Below are 20,273 nucleotides of genomic sequence, written 5' to 3'. Positions count from 1 at the left end.
TTTAATGCTGATTCTTCATCTCCTCTTTTTTCCCCCTGTTCTCTAGTCCATTAAGACTAGGGTCTCTAGTCCTCAAAAAGAGCTTTGAGTCGTATATGGAAAACCTTGCTGGTGCATGCTTTGGGACGCATTCCACGAAGCCATCCTAGGTCCGGATAGCCACAAAGAGCAGAACGAGGGGAGGGGTAGAGGTACCGGGGAGGAAGGTTCACACCTGAGGTGCAGGAAAAGAAAGGAGAGCCATCGGAAGCTTTCACTGCTGGTGGAGGAGGAGGGGCACCGGACTCCTGGACCTGAAGGAGGCAGGGAAGATGGCTGTGGCCCAGGTCCCCTTGGTATTTCCACTGGGCAATGAATCAGCACGCCCCACCTGCAGAGCCTTGCGGAGGCCTTTGCCACCTGCCTTGACTTGTAAGCCACTGTGTCCATCTGAAGCCGTCTGTCCCACTTTCCACCATCCATCACTCCACACATAAATGCAGCTGCTCTGACAGTTTTACAAGCCAGACAGAAGCCCCTGCAGGAAGGGCTCTCTCTGATACCTGCTTCCTAAGTCAGCTTCCTTCGGGGCAGACGAAAACAGCTGTGCCCATTGTTGGATGTGATCTATCTCTCCCAACAGAGCCCCTGGGTGTTGTGAGAAGCTGGCCCTCTGCGCCCCCTCCCCTTGTCTCTGACCCTCCAGCCCCCTCTTCCCTTGCTCTGGAATGTGGACCATTAACCCGATCATGGCCGGACAACTGCCTTCTTGCCTCAGATTTGGGAAAGTGCAAGTTCCGAGGCCGGATACTTTAAGCGGCCGCGATCCGGACGCTGAAGCCCCACCTGCTGGTGGGAGCTACAGACCCAACCGCCTGAACCGGAGCTCGTGAGGCCCATCCCCGAAGCGCTGCTGCCACCTGCTGGAGACAGAAGGAAGAGCCAGCGGCTGGAGGATGGCGAAGGGTTTAATTTCATTTCATTGTTTTATTTGGAACTGAAGTCTTTTTTAAAAGAAAAAAGAGAAGAATCCAGTGGGTTTGAACCTATGAAGTGTGTCCATCCTTTTGAATTATTCTCTGCCAAGGTATAGCCCTGCTCTTCCCAGAACGGCTCACACAGAACCTGCTAGGATATCATCTGCTTTTTCACTTCATGCTAATCCAGTTTTATGTTTACTCAGTTTGAGAGCTTGTCATTGTTCAGAGTTAAATCCCTGGGGTTTTAGCTGACATCTGTTGCGGGTATGTTAGGTTATTTCCAATGCTTCCCTAACCTCAGTAGGGATGCTATGAATGGATTCCTTGTACAAAGTAATTTTTTGAGTTAAATATTGAGATCATTGTAAATTCACATGTACTTGCAAAGAATAAAACAGGAAAATTCCATGTACCCTTGGCCCAGTTACTCTCAACGGTAACATCTTGCAAAACTGTAGTACAATATAACCAGGATATTGACATTGGAACAATCCACCAATATGTATGTACCCCTGTGTGTGTGTGTGTGTGTATGTTTCAGTCTATGCCACTTTATCACATGTGTAAGTTCTAGTATCCAATCACAGATAAAGAACAACTTTGTGACCATGAAGATCCCTCTTGTTTTCTTTTGATAATGACATCTACCTCCTTCCCATGCCCCCGTCCTTATCTTCTCCCTTAACCCATGATACCACTAATCTGTCATTTCAGAAGTGTCATATAAATGGAATCAAACAGTATGTAACCTTGTAGGTCTGGCTTTTTTCGCTCCACATGAAGCCCTGGAGATTCATCTTGGTTATTTCATGTATCAATGATTTGTCTTTTTATTGCCAGATAATATTCCATAAAATAAGTTTTTTTTAAAAAGTTAGGGTTTGGGGCAACTGGGTGGCTCAATGGGTTAAGCTGCTGCCTTTGGCTCGGGTCATGATCCCAGGGTCCTGGGATCCAGTCCTACATCGGGCTCCTTGCTCAGCAGGGAACCTGCTTCTCTCTCTGCCTCTCCCTGCCATTCTACCTGCTTGTGCGCTCTTTCTGACAATAAATAAAATCTTAAAAAAAAAAAAGTTAGGGTTATTTCCAGAAGAGAACAATGGGTTTGGGAGGGTGAACAGTTGGCCGTGGGTTGCAGGGTTGTCTCCCAGAAAGCTCAGCCAGGTCCCTGGTCCCACCAGTGACATACAGGTAGACGTGTGCCTACACATCTTGGTTTGGCTGGGGCTGCCAAAATCAAGCACCTCAAACTGGGTGGCTCGAACAACAGAAATGCATCGTCTCATAGTTCTGGAGGGTGGAGCTGTGAGATCCAAGTGCTGGCAGGATAGGCTCTTTGTGTTCTCTGTGTTTCATGCCTCTGCCCTCGCTGCTGGTGGCTTTACTGGCAATCTTTGGTATTCCTTGACTTCTAGAAGCTTCCCCCGATCTCTGCCTTCATCTTCACATGGTGTTCTCCCTGTGTGCTTGTCTATGCCTTCATTCCCCCTTTTTTTAATAAGGACCTCAGTCATATTCAACTAGGGCCCACCCTAATGACCCTGTCTTATCTAATTATATCTGTTACAACTCTACTTCCAAATAAGGTCCTGTTCTGATGTACTAGGCATTAGGATTCAAGATATGAATTTTGGAGGGGCACAATGAGCCCACAGCAGCACGTGCCTCCACAAGGTGGCCAATGCTGGGTTTGGGCTAAAAATCTAAACAATTTTATTTGTTTATTTGAAAGAGAGAGAGAGAGCACAAGAAGGGGGAGCGGGAGAGGGAGAGGGAGAAGCAGGTTCCCCGCTGAGCAGAGAGCCTGATACGGGGCTTGATCCCAGGACCCCCTGGCATCCTGACCTGAGCACCTGATCGGAAGGCAGACGCTTAACTGACTGAGCCACCCAGGTGCCCCAATGCAGCCTGTCTTTGTTCAGAATTGAAAGCTTGTTCCATGGAGAGCGTTAGGGTCTTGGCACAGGTGGAAAGTGGAACTCTTCCACTTGTTTATTCAGCAGCTTCTGGGACAAAGCGAGGAGTCTCAGAGAGCATTCACACACACACACACACACACACACACACAAAAGCTTAGAATGGGCTAATGGCTCCCCCAGCCCTAGCAAAATAGTGCTTCCGTGTCCTTTCCGGTAACCAAGCCCTCCAAGGTGGGTCCCAGCTCATCCCCAACTGTCATTCAAGCTACCACCCTCTGCCTGGAGGGCCCGTGTCTGCAAACCCTAAATAAAAAAGTATTCATAAGACTTGTTAAAAATGGTAAAGATGGGGCGCCTGGGTGGCTCAATGGGTTAAAGCTTCTGCCTTCGGCTCAGGTCATGATCCCAGGATCCTGGGATGGAGCCCCGAATCGGGCTCTCTGCTCAGCAGGGAACCTGCTTCCCTTCCTCTTGCTCTTCACCTGCCTCTCTGCCTACTTGTGATCTGTCAAATAAATAAATAAATTTTTTTTAAAAAAATGGTAAAGCTGACTTTGCTCAAGGGAGGACTCTGGGGATAGGAACCTCTTCACTGGGGTCTTGCACTGGCGGAGAGAGACCGGGCTCAGCTCCAACCACAACAGGAAAGTGGGAATCTGTAGCCCAGGAGCAGGGTAGGGTCAGTGGCCAGAAAACCCCTAAGAGGAGCAGGGAAGGTGGGATAAACCAACCAAACCTGATTCCTGCCAAAGGCAGCCCCCCGGCGATCAGACTTCACCTGCGGGATGGTGGGGGTGAAGAACCCGATTTGATATTGAGGATGATCAGATGTGGAAGTTGGGGGGATTCTGGCTAAAATGGGACAAAAAGGACACAAACATGGAAGTCCAAAAGTCGGGGCCCAGTTGAAAAAAAGAGAATGAGTAAAGTCTGGCCAAAGAGAGGTTCTGTCTCCCTGTGTGTTTGGAAACTGACTACCCTCTTCCAAACCCAGCTGTACCTGCCCTCTGCTCTCTGTTCTCCTTTTCAAGTCCTCTCTCTCTTCTTTCTGTCCTCTTGCCTTTCAGGAAGGCTGCCCCAGTGCTCCATGCACGGGGAACGTTCCACTGGAAGGCCTTCCTATTCATGGGCTTTCAGACTAGGTTTCTCAGAACTCCACATTTCCACATGGATGTCTTATGGTTTTAAAAATATGGGGCGCCTGGGGGTGCCTGGGTGGCTCAGTGGGTTAAAGCCTCTGACTTCGGCTCGCGTCATGATCCCAGGGTCCTGGGATTGAGCCCTGCATCAGGCTCTCTGCTCAGCGGGGATCCTGCTTTCCCCCCTCTCTCTGCCTGCCTCTCTGCCTACTCATGATCTCTGCTGTCAAATAAATAAATAAAATCCTTAAAAATAAATAAATAAAAATATATTAAAATATGTACATTTCCATTATTTAAAAATATAATAAAGGAAAGAAAGGAGGGAGGAAAACAAACCACAAGAGACTCTTAATGATAGAGAACAAACTGAGGGTTCATGGAGGGAGGTGCGTGGGGGGTGGGCTAAATGGGCGATGGGTAGTAAGGAGGGCACTTGCTATGATGAGCACTGAGTGCCGTATCTAAGTGATGAATCACTGAATTCTACTCCAGAAACCAATATTGCACAGTATGTTAACAAAGTAAACTTGTTTTTTAAAAGATTTTATTTGAGAGAGAGAGAGAGAACACAAGTAGGGGGAGTGGGAGAAGGAGAAGCAGACTCCCCACTGAGCAAGACCTTGGAATCATGACCCGAGCCAAAGACAGTTAGATGCTTAGCCGACTGAGCCACCCAGGCACCCCCTAAGTAAAAGTTAAATAAAAATATAAACACACCCATTAATTAAATGTGTTGTTTCGTTTTTAATGAAATGGAGACCACTCATTCATTGCGTTGCCTCTAGGTTAACCCATTTTAGTGTAGACTTCAAAAACAGAATCTCTGTGCATTTGAACTTCTTATAAATGGGTCATCGATTCAGAAGGCTATGGCTCAGGGACTCTTTGTAAAAATTAGGCTTGGGCAAGCCACCCCTATAAAATTATATATTTTTTAAAAGTCATCTCTACACCCCAGCGTGGGACTCAAACTCATGACCCAGAGATCAAGAGTTGCACACTCCCACTGAGCCAGCCAAGCAGGGTACCCCCCCTCCACCCCCATAAAATTATACAAGAAGCACAGAACAATCCTCCTTATATTTGAGTACTGGGATGTGTTTGACACGGTGCCATCATAGCAGATGACAAAAATTAAGAGGATATTAAGCAGACAAACTGCAACTGTTATTCCTAAGTGTCATTTCGACATTCTGTGCTCATTAGAGCAGTCTGGACCTCTGAAATTAGAGTATACAGAAATCACAGCACACCATACACAACTGAATGCTAGGTAGCTAGAGAAATGAAGGGTACTCTAAGAAATAACTATTTGTTGGGCACCTGAGTGGCTCAGTTAATTAAGAAATAACTATTTGGATTTTTAAAAAATTTATTTGACACAGAGAGAGCACAAGTACGCAGAGAGGCAGGCCGAGAGAGAGGGGCTGAGCAGAGAGCCTGATGAGAGGCTCGATCTCAGGACCCTGAGATCATGACCCGAGCCGAAGGCAGAGGCCCAACCCAGACACACTCAAGCACCCCGAGAAATAACTATTTGCTAAGCACAAAAGCAAAGTGCAGAACGTTTTCCATGGAGATCTCTAAATGCACACGTTCACCAGTGTGTACTTATATATGCGTGGAATTTTTCTTTTTTTTTTTTTTTTAAGATTTTAGGTATTTGTCAAAGAGAGAGACACAGAGAGAGCATGAGCAGTGGGGAGCAGCAAGCAGAGGGAGAAGCAGGCTCCCTGCTGAGCAAGGAGCCCGATGCGGTGCTCAATCCCAGGACCCTGAAATCATGACCTGAACTAAAGGCAGACACTTAACCGACTGAGCCACCCAGGCACCCCAGAGAGAGTTATTTCTGTCAGGGAGAAAAAGCACCCAACTCTCTTGAGTTTTTTTATCAGAGAAAAAAAGCCAATGCTTATCACAAGGGAGATAAATGCTAACAGTAGAACTGAAGGCAACTGGGGGCAGGGCTGTGTTTGGGGGCTGCCCATTTGTAGGACCATTCAAACCCTAAATGCCACCTAAGGGCAACCCAGTCTCCTACTTTCTTAGGAACGTAAATCTACCTCCCTCATTTAGCATGGACCTCTCTAGTCAAGACTATTCTAGTCAATTATCCCTCAAAAAAGCTGCAATTTTTTAGAAATTAAATAAATAAAAAGATTATTCCCATTGCGGGAAGTTTCTGGTACTGGCAAGATGTTTAACCAACGACTACTGCATAAAACTAATCATCACAGGACTAAGAATGAGCTCGGGAGGGCTAATTTTTAGATGATACTTATTTTTGAAAGTTAGAAAAAAGCAAACATAAGAGCATCAGAGAAAATCAGCAGAGATAAGAAAGACCAAAAAAAGACCATTTCTATGTAATGTAAGACATTTATTTTGGTTACAGTTAGTGTTTTAACACTGATTTGTGATACAACAGACGTTAAACTCACTTTCCTTTAAAACCAATGTTAATACCTGCCCTTTTCTGTCCAGGAAACTCACGCTTTCACAGTCAAATTACCCTGAAAGCTGACAGGAGATAAATCAAGCTTCCAACCACTCTCTGCTCTCTCAACGGGAGAGGGCCTCTACTTCCAATCAGGATAAAGTCTTAACTTGGTTAAGACCAACACTGTTGGCTCTTCAGTGGTTCTTGATACTGGTTTTATGGCAGAAATCTCCTGTGAGGAAAGTGCATATCTTCCTATTATAAGATCAGTGCTTATTTGGATTAAAACATTAGCATCTTAACATTAACTTGTGACACAAAAGGCACCAACATTCCCTTTCAAACCATCCATCACCATGGGTGGAACACAGCGCCACCTGCTGGTCACCGTATTATTACATACCCTATAATTCCCAGGTGGTGGGAAATTCCAGGTGGGGATTCTCAGAGAACCCCATACAGTGTCAGAGCCAAAGGGACCTTAGAGGTCTTCTAGATGAGTCCCCTTGTTTTGACAGATGGTGGTTTCTGCTCTCCAGATAACTCAGAGTGGCAGAGAAACAGACCAGCCTGTGGAAAGTATACTGTTTTTAGATTTGAGAAGAAAACCATCTAGTACTCTAATTTGACCGAGGTGGGGGTTTGCTAGTCAAAGAAAGGGATCAGGTCACGGGGGAGGGTAAGGGCACCCTGAGTTCCTATTCCATCACTTCCCAGGGGTAGAAAGCCATCCAGAAAACGACCATGAGCAGCTGGGCACGTGCTGGCTCTTACACCATAGAATTTTATTTTACTCAAAAATTAGGAGCTAAATCTCATGATGTAAAGATAGGGTTTCTGGGACCAAAGACTACCAAGAAATCCCCGTTATCAGCATAAAAGTAATTGCCCAAGTAAAGGCAGTAATTTTCCCAGTGGCCTTTTCTCCCTCAGGCCCCCACCAAAAGGCCTTCAAGAGGTCCTGATTAAAGGAGCCTGAGTAGCTAGCTGCCCCTGTCCCATGGCGGGACCACTGCTGATGGGTGGGAGGGGGTGCCCTTCCCCCCAGTCCCAGAGCCTCTTCCAGAAGCAGAAGGGAAAGCTCCAACTTAGGGATGCTATGTGCTTCCTGGAGGAAGAGGCACACCTTCTAACCAAATCAGGGACCCAGGCTTCTTGCTTCCTGCTCCTGGAGCGGGGATGGGCTTGTATCAAATCCCTCCCACCCTCTTCTGGACCCACCCTCCCTCTTGGCACCGCAGCTTGAATGGTTGTACTCCATCCACAAAACTGGCTCCTAGGCACACCGGCTGGGTCAAGGGCATATGCCTGCCCCTGGACACTCCAAGGGGGTTCCTTTCTTGATGGGAAGCCTAGTATGGGACAAAAGATTCAGTTTCAGGAAGCAGCAAACCTGAAATCTTAATTTGGCTCTTCCTCAGAGCCGGGACGGATAGGCACCCTGCCCTCCGTCAGTTCCTTTTCAAAGGTCACAATACATGAATAAGCTCTGCCAACTGGATAGGGTTATTGGAAGGATCAAGTTAGATTAAGTGGGATGGTTCTTGGGAAACCAGAAGGTGAGGTACATGGGTTAGAGGATGGCCATTTCACTGAGGTGGGTTTATGTGGGCAGTCCCGTCTCTGGGAGAGACCACAACTCCTAGTTTGTTCGATGCGGCTGTGGTCACAGAGGAAAGCGACCGTCCAGACCCCGCGCTCTGGCCCTGTGACGGGAGAGGCCACGATACCCGGGAGTGAGACCCTGCGGCACCCTGCTTCTCCTCGTCTAGCCCGAAGCCCCTGGTCAACTCTGAAAAAGGCACATTTCCCCACCTCGACAGGTGAACACTGCCTGAATTTCCATTTACAATGGAATTTTGAAGACTCGACAAAAGTCCTTGGTTTTTTACTTCTGGTAAGACTCCTTCTGCAAATCCTTGCAAGGGATCCTACCACAAATTCAGGTTTCTGGGAGCTTGATAACACCCGCCAGAACATCACCCTGCATGGGTCTGGGGCTCAGAAACAATAAGGAAAAGTTAAATTCTGCAAACTTTTCTAGATCTCTGTGTGCGAGGAGCTGGGGGAGGGGGGGCGGCAGGTATGGCTAAGGACCACCTCTCTGCTGTCGGGGAACCTGAAGACGACAGGAATGCATCCCTTTCCATGGCAACAATCACTCAAAGTCCTAACAAGACTGTTTTCAAAACAAAACTCCTATATTCTGACACATGTGTGCACACGAGAAAGCATCATCCTTATGGATGACTAACGTCATCCTTGAATTAGTCCTAAAAAAAGGTGGCTCTGTTTTGTTTGTTTGCTCTACAACCAGTAAAGTCTCCACTTGGAGGCCCCGCTGTGCTTCATTTTGGCCTGGCTGACTCACTTTTGCTCCCAGGGCTCCGGGATCGGTCTTGGCACCACAGAGCCCTAAGACCCACCTAGAAGTGGGCGGGGTGAAAGCCTGCTCTTCCATCCTCTGGCTGTGTTTCTGAGACACACACCCCCCTCCACACCCACACACGCACCCTGTAATTGGCCAACTTCCTCCTTCTGTCCTTGGAATAGCAACAGAGACAAAAAGCAGTTGGCATGAGGAGCTCCAGCTCGCCCACGCTATAATTCAGGACAAAACCTTTATAATTCTTCAAATGGTGGGGGTTTTAAATAGGCTGGAACTTCAACACCCTGTTTTCTCAGAAAATAATCATAATAATATAAAATAAAACCATGCCCAAGACATCACTCTTCTAACAATCCAAGTGACTGCCAAAGATTCTGCCATTCTAGATACTGTGGACTGACAGGAGTCCTCCAGAGGAATGTCTGCCCACCTGACGGCCTCTTTGTTTGGGTATCTTTAATCCTACTGAAATACTTAAAATGCAGTCTCTTCATGGGAATTTCCACCCACTATCAACTGCTGGCCGGGGCCGGGGTGGGGGGCCAGCTTCAGCCCTCAAAATGCAAACCTCTGCCTATGAACAGCTGGGATGAGCGAGGAGGAGGCAGGCAGGGAGGGGAGAGAGGGGCCTGTGTTTGCATAGTTCCCTTACAGGGCTCGAGGTGCTGAGGGCCCCACTCAGGAGAGGGCCCAGGGTGCATGGTAGGGAGCGGGGGAGGGAGGCAGGGGGCAACAGAGGTCAGGAAGGGCCCCTGGGGGCATCTCAAGCCTTTCACTGCCACAGACCTCCTGCCTTGGGTCATCCAGGAGAAGCATGCACGTCACAGGCCTTCCCCCTCTGCGCCCCCACCTCAGGGAGAGGACATCATAAACTACAGGCACAGGACACACCAGGGAGCGACAATGCCTTCCTTAGCAAGCTTGTTTATGTGCTCCCCAGGGGGAAAGTGGCCCAGGGCTGTGTTGGGACAGACTTGTGGGCAAGTGCCTGGTGATGCTGGGAGCAGGGTACACTGTGTTTCCTAAACATGGCGGCTTCGGACACCTCGACCAGGGCGTCCCTGGCCTGCCTCTAGAGAAGAGGCCGAGGGGGTGCCCTAGAGTTTCAACTTCCCCTCCTTGACGAGTTTGTCATTGAGCTGGCACAGCTGGGCCAGGAAACCATCGTTGGGGCCGATCTCACGGTTCTGCCTCACGATGCTCAGGGCAGACTTGACGTCCATCTTCTGACGCATCATGAGGTAGGCGATAACTAGGGTCGGGGAGCGGCTGTAACCTTCCCGGCAGTGGACGAGGACCCGGCCTGGAAGAGAAACAGGGGCTCGTGAGCTGGAGCTGGGGGCTGTCCGCACACAGCCCGACTCAAGTCCCCACTCTTCTGGGGGAGCACCGATGAGTACCACAAGACGCCACTGTGCTGTGGGGCGGGGAGAGATGTACATAAGCACATCACCCTGGCAAACTGTGGGGCAGTATGTACTCAAATGGGACACACGCAACCCCTACGGCCCAGCGGGGAGGTACACGCATGCCCACAAATGACACGCACCCAAATATTTCAAGGGCGGCGCTGTTCCTAACAGCTGGCAGCTCCCAGAGGCCCATCAATGGCAGGACAGATTGCTAACAAGGAGGGGTGCCTGGGCCACCCAAGCGCCCCTGACTTTGATATTTCAATCAAAACCAAAACACATGAGGCACCTGGGTGGCCCAGTTGGTGAAGCGTCTGCCTTTGGCTCAGGTCATGATTTCAGGGTCCTGGGATCGAGCCCCGAGTCGGGCTCCCCCACTCAGCAGGGAGTCTCTGTTTCTCCCTCTGCTCCTACCCACCCCGCTCATGCTCTCTCTCTCCCTTGATCAAATAATTAAATAAAATCTTTAAAAAAAAAAAAAAAGAAGAAGAAAAAAACACAGAAATGACCCAAAGGTCCACCAGCAGGTCAACGGACAAACTGGGAAGACTCGTCAGCGTTCAACGGGAAAGGGCAACGGCCACGGCAGCCGCACGGATGGAAGCCCCAGCAATGATGCAGACAGGGCGGGGCCGAGAAAGCGAACCGGCCGTGCCATTCCATTTATACAAAAGTCTACAAAAGGTACACTCCTGGGGCACCTGGGTGGCTCAGTGGTTAAGCCGCTGCCTTCGGCTCAGGTCATGATCTCAGGGTCCTGGGATCGAGCCCCGCATCAGACTCTCTGCTCAGCAGGGAGCCTGCTTCCCTTCCTCTCTCTCTGCCTGCCTCTCTGCCTGCTTGTGATCTCTCTCTGTCAAATAAATAAATAAAATCTTTAAAAAAAAAAAAAAAAAAGGTACACTCCTGTCTGGTGACAGAAAGCAGAGCAGTGGTTGCTTGGGAATGGAAGGCAGCGGGGGCGGACGGGAGAGGTCACAGAGGCGCCCGAGGAAACGCCAGGGGTTGCGGGGGGGCGACGGGCGAGCTCATGTCGCCCTTGAGGTGCTGGTTTCACAGGTGTACGCGTAGGTCGAAACGTCAAATCGAGGTCTTTGAATACGTGTGATCTGTTGAATGTCAATGACACCGCAACCAAGCGGTTTCAAAAACATAAAAGGAATATGTGTATCAAATACACACACAGGGACAGAAAATCAAAACACACCAACGGAAACACCCTCTCACGTCCCCCCTCCCGCCAGGGCCCATGAGGCCCCACGCAGTCCGGCTCCCCTTCTGCCATCATCTCCTCCTCTGCCTCCGTCCCTCCAGCCAGCTGGCCTCTCAGCCTGCAAAGCTCTTTGCCCAGGTGTCTGCTCCCACGGCCCTCCTCTCCACAGCCATAACGCCCTCCCCAGCCCTTCTCCTCCTCCCTGTTCTAGCGCACCGCCCTCCCCCCGCCCCCCCCACAGGCCTTGCTCGCCGTCCCCCTGCACTTGGTGAAAGGAAGCATCAACCCGTCCCACCACATTGCATGTCCACTGGGGGGGGGTTCCCAGGAGCCCCAAGCCTTGGCTTCTCTCTGCCACCACCCCCTTCCGCCACACAGCCTTAGTTCAGGTCCCACACTCCACCCAGCAGCCGGAAGGGGCTTTCTAAAATTCAAATACAACCTGTCACCCTTTTCGGGGCTTCTAATCTCTAACGTGTGGCTGACAAGGCCGAGTGCCCGTGGCCCGGATACCTTCCCATGCTTTTTCTCCACCCCTGTGCCTCTGCACATGTCATTCCCTCTACCTGGAACGTATTCTCTCTCTTGGCCACCTGGCAAACTCCTACTCATTCCTTAAAACCCCAGTTCAGGGGCTCCTGGGTGGCTCAGTGGATTAAGCCTCTGCCTTCGCCTCAGGTCATGATCTCAGGTTCCTGGGATCAAGCCCTACATCTGGCTCTCTGCTCGGCAGGGAACCTGCCTCCCCCTCTCTCTCCGCCTGCCTCTCTGCCTACTTGGGATCATTCTCTCTGTGTCAAGTGAACAAATAAAATATTAAAAAAAAAAAAAATACCCAGTTCAAATATTTCCTTTGTCAGCACAGGGATTTAGAACCAAAACCTTTAGGGCACCTGAGTGGCTCAGTTGGTTGAGGGTCTGATTTAATCTGGGTTCATGTCTGAGGGTCATAAGACCAAGCCCTGCGCTGAGCCCTCCCCCTCCCCCCACCCCAGGGGCACATGTGCACACAACTCTCTCTTTCTCTCTCAAATAAATAAATAAATACAACTTTTTTTTGAGAGAGAGAGAACACATGCGTGCTGGTGGGGGGCGGGGGCGCGGGAAGTGGCGGGGGAAGAGGAAGGGGACAGAGAGAATGGGAGAGGGTAAGCGAGACTCCTTGCTGAGCTCAGAGCCAGAGGCAGGATTCAATCTCCAGAACCCGAGATCATCATAACCTGAACCGAAACCAAGAGTGGGACACTCAACGGACTGAGCTACCCAGGTGCCCTGATAAATAAATCTAAAAAAAAAAAAAAAGAAGAAGAAGAAGAAAAAAGGGGCATCTGAGCGGCTCAGTGGGTTAAAGCCTCTGCCTTCGGCTCCAGTCATGATCCCAGGGTCCTGGGATAGAGCCCCGCATCGCATTGGGCTTTCTGCTGAGTGGGGAGCCTGCTTCCTCCTCTCTCTCTACCTGCTTCTCTGCCTACTTGTGATCTCTATCTGCCAAATAAATAAATAAAATCTTAAAAAAAGAAAAAACTTGAAGTCATGTGAATGTGGGTTTAAATTTTAACTTGCTGGTTGTGATGGTTACAGGAGTCAACTCAGCCTGCCTATGACCAGGCAGCTGGTCCAGCACTAGTCTAGAAGGTTATTTCGTGGATGTAATTAACACCAACTATCCATAACTATCAGTTTCCTTCAATAAAGGAGACTGCCCTTGATCCTGTGGCTGGGCCACATCCAATCAGTTAAAGATCTTAAGAGCAAAAAGTGAGGTTCGGTTGGAGATGAAATTCTGCCTCGAGGCTGTAATAAAGAAGGCCCGCCCGAGTCTGCAGCCTCCCAGGCTGCCCTCCAGATTTCAGATCTGCCAGATCCTACAACCCTGTGAGTCAATTCCTTAAAATAAATAATATCTATTGCTTCTCTTGGTTCTGTCTTGCTAGCCAGTACAATGCTTATGAACTCTACGACCCACTACCCCCCCCACGCCTCCACGTCCTCATCTGTGGCCCTAGTACCCATTGCTTAGTGTTGGGGGATCGAAGGAAACGTCCTATAAAGCCCTTAGACCAACGCCCAGCATACGAACTAACTCCTAGCCAGCAACAGGAGTTGTCTGGTGGAGCCCAGTATTTTCTAGGACAGCAGCCCGGTTCTGTGTCCCTCCCGGCCACGCACGGATCTACTCTCCTCCGCCAGACCGCACGTGCCTTAAGAGCAGACTGTGGGGTACTGATTTTTGGATGCCCTACAACTTCTAGTATGCACTTGGTGCTCAAAAAATGTTGGCTGATTAGCCAAGTGGTTGAATGTCCACCAATGCTTCTACCCTGCCACTATTTTGAAGGAAATCTGGTGGCCCAGAGTCAAACAGAGTCTCTTCTGTTCCTATCACCCTCTGCTCAAAACATGACTCTATTCTCCCCATGCCTCCCATGCAGGAAGGAGGACCTCGCCCGCCACTCCCCTGCCCCTTCTCTCTCTAGCCAGCATACCCAAAGGGTGTGGAGGGAGGCTTTCCCTGCCCCAGCCCTGGTGAGAGAACCCTTGTGGAGCCACTGCCTCACCATCTGGAACATACTCAGCAGCCCAGGACTCCCCAGAGCTGATCAGGAAGGGGAAGGTTCGAATTTCCAGCCTTCCAGGCCCCACCCAGAAGCCATTCCTCCCTAGAGGCCTCCCTTGATCCGGACTGGAAGTGACCGCTTCCTCCTCTGGGCACTCCTGGCTCTTCCCACTTCTCCAAAGTAATGGGGGCCTGGCTCCCCCGAGTCTTGCAGCCTGTGGGAGGCCGCTGTGTTTCTGTTGACTCACTTGGCCAATCTTAGAAGCGTTTACACTTGGCTTGACAGCCTATGGAATTCATTTTTGTCACTCACTCAATAATTATCTGCAGCATGTCTGCTATGGGCCCAAAGCTACCTCGTGTGCTGGAGGGACAGACAGGGACCCCGTGCATCCAGCCAGAGGGCAGGTCTCACGCAAGAGAGTTTGCCAGAAGACGAGGTAGGGAGAGGCAGAAAGAACTTTCCAGATGGACAACTCAGCCCACGCTGCCTCCCGCTAAGCTGGGAAGTCACAGAAAGTCAAGGTCTGTTCCTAGTGGGATGGAAGGGGGAAACAGAGTCGGAAAGCTCTAAGTTTCCCGAGCAGCGGACCAACCCATGTACAAGAAGAGCAAAATCCATCCCCTTAACTGGGACCCTCGTTCCCATCTACATGAGGACTCCGTACAGCCGGAACAGAGGGGGTGACATACATGAGACCATGAAGGACCACAAAGGGCCTGACAGTAAAGCCTAGAGACGCCCCAAGTGATCACATCTCCCTCCTGAGCCCCAGACACACGATAACCAAGGTCTAGTACATGCTGTTCACTGGGAATCATTCCAGGGGGAGGCTGCTGGGCACAGGAAGCAGAGACAGGCTGGGAGCAAGGGGATATGGGGGCTCACTTCCCCTGCAAAGGTTGTGGGTGGGGGAGGAAGAGGCTGGAAGAGGCAGCTTGAAGGTAAAGGCAGTCCTTGAGAGGAACGAGCTATAAGCAGAAAGGGCAGGTGGCCAGGGCTGGTCAACTGACATCTGCCCTCTGCGTTCTAGGGATTCCACCCCAGGGATGGCCTGCCTAACTGCCAGTGCCTCAGCAGGTCCCCCTCAGTCGCAGATGTGGGAGCCGCAAGAAGCATTCAGAAAGTGGCTGGAAGATGTGGCCTGTGGGCCATCGCCTGCTGAGCTCCAGGCTAAGCCCAGCCATGGCAGCCCCATTCCCCTGGCCAGGCATTCGTGTAAGCCAACTCCAGCCAGCGAGATCTGAGGGGAACCCTACTGAGGATTTCTGAGGGCCCTTCCACTTGCTGCTCATTTTTATTTATTTACTTATTTTTAAGATATTATGTATTTATTTGAGAGAGGAAAAGCACAAGCTGGGCCAACGAGCTGAGGGAGAAGGTAAAGCAGACTTCCTCTGCCAAGCAGAGAGCCTGACATGGGGCTGGATCCCAGAACCCTGGGATCATAACCTGAGGCAAAGGCAGACGCTTAACTGATTAAACCACCCAGGCGCCCTCCTACAAGCTCTTTAAGAAAAGGAAGAAACATGGGGATGAGACGGCTGCCTGGTCTTTTGCCGTACTTTGTCCTGCAGGGATGTGGTGACTGGGTCTGCCACCGCCATCTTGGGACCCTGAGGGGAAAGACCAGAGGGTTGGGGGCGGAGGGGGGGGAAGCACCTTGTCCTGACACGGCCACTGAGCTGCTGAATCAACCAGCCCCAGAGCAACTTTACCTCAGCACTTCTCACCACAGAAGATAAATCATTATTGCTGAACCTATTTTGGGGGCACGGCAGGGAGTGGGTAGAAATGAACTCTCAGCCAGCCAAAGTCCACTCAAACACCAGGACCCCAACCAAGGCTGCCGCTGTGAGAAACGTTTATACATCTTGGGTAACGTGGGGCCTTTTGACAGAGAGGAAGCCGGTGGCAGGCCTGTTTTCTAGAGAAGTCCGGTCAAAGCTGCTTTGCCTTGATTCCTGGCCCGCAGGTGCCTTACCATTCTTTTGAGCCAAGGCCTGGTCGATGAAGTCTGCAGCCCTTTCAAAGTAGGCGCTGAGGTTGAACTCCTGCGTGTCATTGGCCTTGATGCCCAGGTAGGTGATGCCGGAGTCCTTGTAGAAGTTGGCATTGGTGTTGACGTGCATGAAGGACCTACCCTCCGCGGCATTCAGCACGTGTGTGATGCCTAGTTTCTGCAGCTTGGGGATGTCTTGAGCCACAGACCTGGACAAGAGACAGCAGCAGGGGATGACTCACTCACCAGCTGGCAGCCCAGGGGGAGGAAGATGGAGAAGATTCTAAGTCTCCCAGCAAAGCGAGGAACCCTCGGCGCTCGGCCCCTGCCAGCTTCCCCTCATCTTATGAGCCACCTCCCTCCCTCCAGCCGTATCTAATTACCAGCAGCTTCCCCAAATAGCCGGGGTAGTTTCATGCCCATGTCGTTCCCTCTCTTTGAAATGCCCTTCTCGAGCTTCTCCGTGGACAGACACCCTCTCATTTTTCACCACCCTCTGCAATGTGTCCCCATCTCCCCTCCACCCCCAATCTGGCATCTGGCTTCCTACCCAGTGGTGGGGGGTACAGCCTAGTGGGCTCAAAATGGGCTCTAGAGCCAGACTGCCTGGGTCTGAATCCAACCCTCAGACCTACCATCCAGGTAACCTTGAGCAAGCCACTTAACCTTCTGGTGACTCAGTTTCCCTGTCTGTCAAATGGGGAGACTACCCCTTGGGGTGGCCCATGTTACATGAGTGGGCCTATAGACAGAAGCCAACACTATAGTCCATGCTCTTCTAATGCCTGATTGTGCTGCTTTGTTCTGAGCCCCTTGAGGGAGTAATCCGCTCCACTGCCCAGCACCTGCTATCAGCACCCGGTACTTAGTAGGCGTCAACTGACTACATAGTGAATCCGAGAAAAAGAAGGAAATCAGCACTTCTGAGGCAGCCTCCTTCCTTGGATAAAATACAGTAGCCCCTCCAGTCCCCCAGAGGGACCCTTTCTGTCACAGAGCACCAGCCACATCTCTGAGGCTCTCCTGGGTGAGTAAGCACTTGGGGACCCAGTGGCGCCAACTCTGGGGCTTATAAAACATTTGATCTCAATAGTCAAAGGGCCCCTTTATGTCATCTCCCAACAACGTCCCAATTCAGACAGCAGTTTATACTTTACAAAATGCCTTCTCCGACAGGAGATCTCGTCTGCCTGAAGCAAGCCCTGGCCTTGAGCTCTGGTCCCACTGGACAGTGGAAGGATGAGCTGCGGGCTCACGCAAACAGCTGAGCGGCGAGCTGGGAGGAGGCCCGACGCCAGCCCTGTTCTCTCTCCCCCTCACTCTGCCTGTCATGTTCACATCAACTGCATATCCTGAGTTCTAGAAAATGAGGCTCATACAGGCTCCTCTCTGCCGTGAGAGCCCTGATTTGATTCAGGGGCTCCCAACAGGCAGGGAGCATGAGGCGTTCCATGCTGAGTGCCCCTCCTCCCCCAACACACACCCCTGGCCAGGTCAAAGTCAGATTCGTTAACTGGCCGGGGAACATGTTTTTCTACCGTGGCCATCGGCACGGGCCACTCTGGCTGCCACTAGACATTCACAAGCTCGGTTTCCACTAAGGAAGTGGGGGTAGCTGAATGTGCCCAAGTGCCCTGGAGAGCAGGATCTCCGAGGGAGCCAAGGCCCCTTGCTGCTTTGGTGTCAGGACAGGGCAGAACTGTCCTCAGAACTTTGCAATATCCTGGGCCCTTTGGCTGAGGCTCTGGGACTGTTTTCGCTGTCCCTGCTCACCAGGCTGCACATAGAGCAGGGATCGATTCTCTGAAGGTGAGCTCCCATTCACCTCCCTTCTCCATTAAACATTCAACAAATTCACCATTACCATTACTCTCACTGTGAATGCACACTCAAGTGCCTGACACACAGTAGGTGCTCAATATGGTGAATGAATGGACACGAGATTATCCCCCATGACAGTGGGACCTGCTTTAAAGACCCTATTTAGGGCGCCTGGGTGGCTCAGTGGGTTAAAGCCTCTGCCTTCAGCTCAGGTCATGATCCCAGAGTCCTGGGATCCAGCCCCGCATCAGGCTCTCTGCTCAGCAGGGAGCCTGCTTCCTCCTCTCTCTCTCTCTGCCTGCCTCTCTGCCTACTTATAATCTCTGCCTGTCAAATAAATAAATAAAATCTTTAAAAAAAAAAACAGACCCTATTTAGCCCCACGATGACCCCCATTTTTGTGGCAGCCTTTAGTAGGATAAGGAAGCAACACGTTGTAGTACAGGATAGGGGATACAGACATGAATGAGACATTAACCCTGTCCTCATGGTCCCTCAACCACCCTGTGCCACCATGTCCTCCAGGGTAAAAGGAGAGAGGGGAGTTAATTCTGGGTTTCCAAAATGCAGACCCTGGCCCATAGAGCTTAGGGCGTTGGTAAATCAAACCCTATCTGGAAGGCAGGAGAAGGAGCGAGGAAACCCCAGCCCAGCCCTCCGGATCCCTCATTTGGAGTCTTTCGATTCCCTGATCTGGTCTGCCCAGCCGGGGAAAGTTCCACGCCCGGTTTGTGACGTCAGCCGGTTGCCATGGCAGCGAAGGCAGACATTCCGCGGTGACCTCACTGCAGAACCAGGCAGCTGTCACATGACGCGCGGGCTGGAGACCGGCCGGGTGACAGAGGGCCACCTGTTAGGTGATCACGGTGGCCCGACCCCGCCCAAGGCCGAGCCCCTAGCGGGTAGCGCCAGGCTGTCCGAGCGCCCCGGAATCCGGGCCCCCCGCGAGGGGGGAGGACCGCGCGGGGCCGGGGCGGGGTCTAGCCCCTCCGCCTCCACCCGCGCGGGGGCGGGCGGCGACTCCAGCCCCTGCCCGGCCCCCACGGTGTTCCAGGAGGTCGACCACGCCCCACAAACCGCCCCCCCCAACCCCGCACGCCCGCGACGCCCCCACCCCGGCTTTCCGGTGGGCGGGGCGCCCCAGCGGCGACTCACGCGTTGCCCACGTAGATCCTGGGGGTGACCTCGTTGCAAGGCTGGCTCGGTAGGCTGTAGCAGCCGCTGCCGTCCGACAGCAGGTCGTTGAGATCCTGCACCGAGAGCTCGAACGGGCCCGACATGGCGGCGGTCGGGCCCTGCACGCCCGGGCAGCAGCCTGCGAGGGGAGAACCGCCGGGTCAGCTGGGCGGGGGCTCCCGAGCCGGGACCCGCCCCGTCCCGCCCCGGAGGCGGGCCCGCCGGGCGCGGGAAAAGGCGGAGCGCGGACGGCTGGCGCGCTCAGCTCCCGGCAGGGAGGCGCGCCGCGGTGGCCCGCGGGGATGCTCCGGGGGCCCCGGGCCTGCCCCCCCGCCGGCGGAGGTGGCGCCACCCGGGTGTTTTAGGGGGTCCTCGGTCCATCCCCAGCTAAGGGCTTTTCTGCATCATTATAAACGGGGAAGTGCTGTAACAACTTTGTATTAAACGCAGAGCAACATTAATTGTTCCAACTGAACGGGGTACGCACAGGTTTTGCTGTTTCTGCAGTTGTAGGGGGACACCCGAATTCCGCCTGTGAGCTGACTCTGCCTGCTACGGACCAGCGGCATTGACATCCCGGGGAGCTCTTCAGAAACGCAAAGTCTCTGCCCCAGCCCCACCATGCTGAATGAGAATGTGCATTTTACAGCCCGCCCCCCTCCCGGTCCCCCGCGATCCTTACAAAGGTTCAAGTTTGGGAAGCCCAACTCTGAGGCACATTTCTTCCAACATTTATCCGGCTTCAAAGCTTGGACTCTGTGCAGCCAGGCTTCGCATTCTGACCCTGGCAAATAAGCCTCTCTGAGCCTGTTTGTTGGGGGAGGAGAATAAATGGGGATACTGTAGCACCTAACCCCTACGGTTGTTTGAAAGATTAAATGTGACACCAAGGAAATCGCCCAGCACTGTATAGTGAGCACCCGGTAGGTTTCTGCCTCTACATCGGCCAATGCCGTGAGCACCCAGTAGGTGCTACTCCACCTGTACTGGCCTGGAAACCATCAGGCTCCTTCACAGCCCTTCCAGGAGCAGCTACCAGCCCACCATGAGCCGTGATCGCGTTGGCAACCCCTCATTTGCTGAAAGCCCACTAAAAGCAGAAGACAGACTCCGTCTTTCCCCAGTGCGGATGGCAGACTCCCGCCCCACCCCCACTCCTCCAAAATGCAAATACCCCGGGAGTTTAGGAAACCCCCCATCCTGAGCCCAGCCGCAACACGAACTTGGTTCTTGAGCAGCAGA

At 51.9% G+C, this 20,273-nt stretch overlaps 1 protein-coding gene across 1 annotated transcript; it reads right to left on the bottom strand.

Moving 5' to 3' along the window:
- Positions 1 to 6,379: 6,379 nt before the first annotated feature.
- DUSP3 (dual specificity phosphatase 3) lies at positions 6,380 to 19,188 on the bottom strand. Its single transcript, XM_044247819.1, has 3 exons — positions 19,011 to 19,188; positions 16,017 to 16,243; positions 6,380 to 10,152 (listed from the first exon to the last, which is right to left on the bottom strand). The coding sequence occupies exons 1-3, from the start codon at positions 19,133 to 19,135 to the stop codon at positions 9,947 to 9,949; spliced, it is 558 nt and encodes a 185-aa protein (XP_044103754.1). The 5' UTR covers positions 19,136 to 19,188; the 3' UTR covers positions 6,380 to 9,946.
- Positions 19,189 to 20,273: the final 1,085 nt, after the last annotated feature.

The sequence above is a fragment of the Neovison vison genome, chromosome 5, assembly GCF_020171115.1.
Source record: "Neovison vison isolate M4711 chromosome 5, ASM_NN_V1, whole genome shotgun sequence".
Taxonomy (NCBI): domain Eukaryota; kingdom Metazoa; phylum Chordata; class Mammalia; order Carnivora; family Mustelidae; genus Neogale; species Neogale vison.
This window is presented reverse-complemented; position numbering and strand designations above follow the sequence as displayed.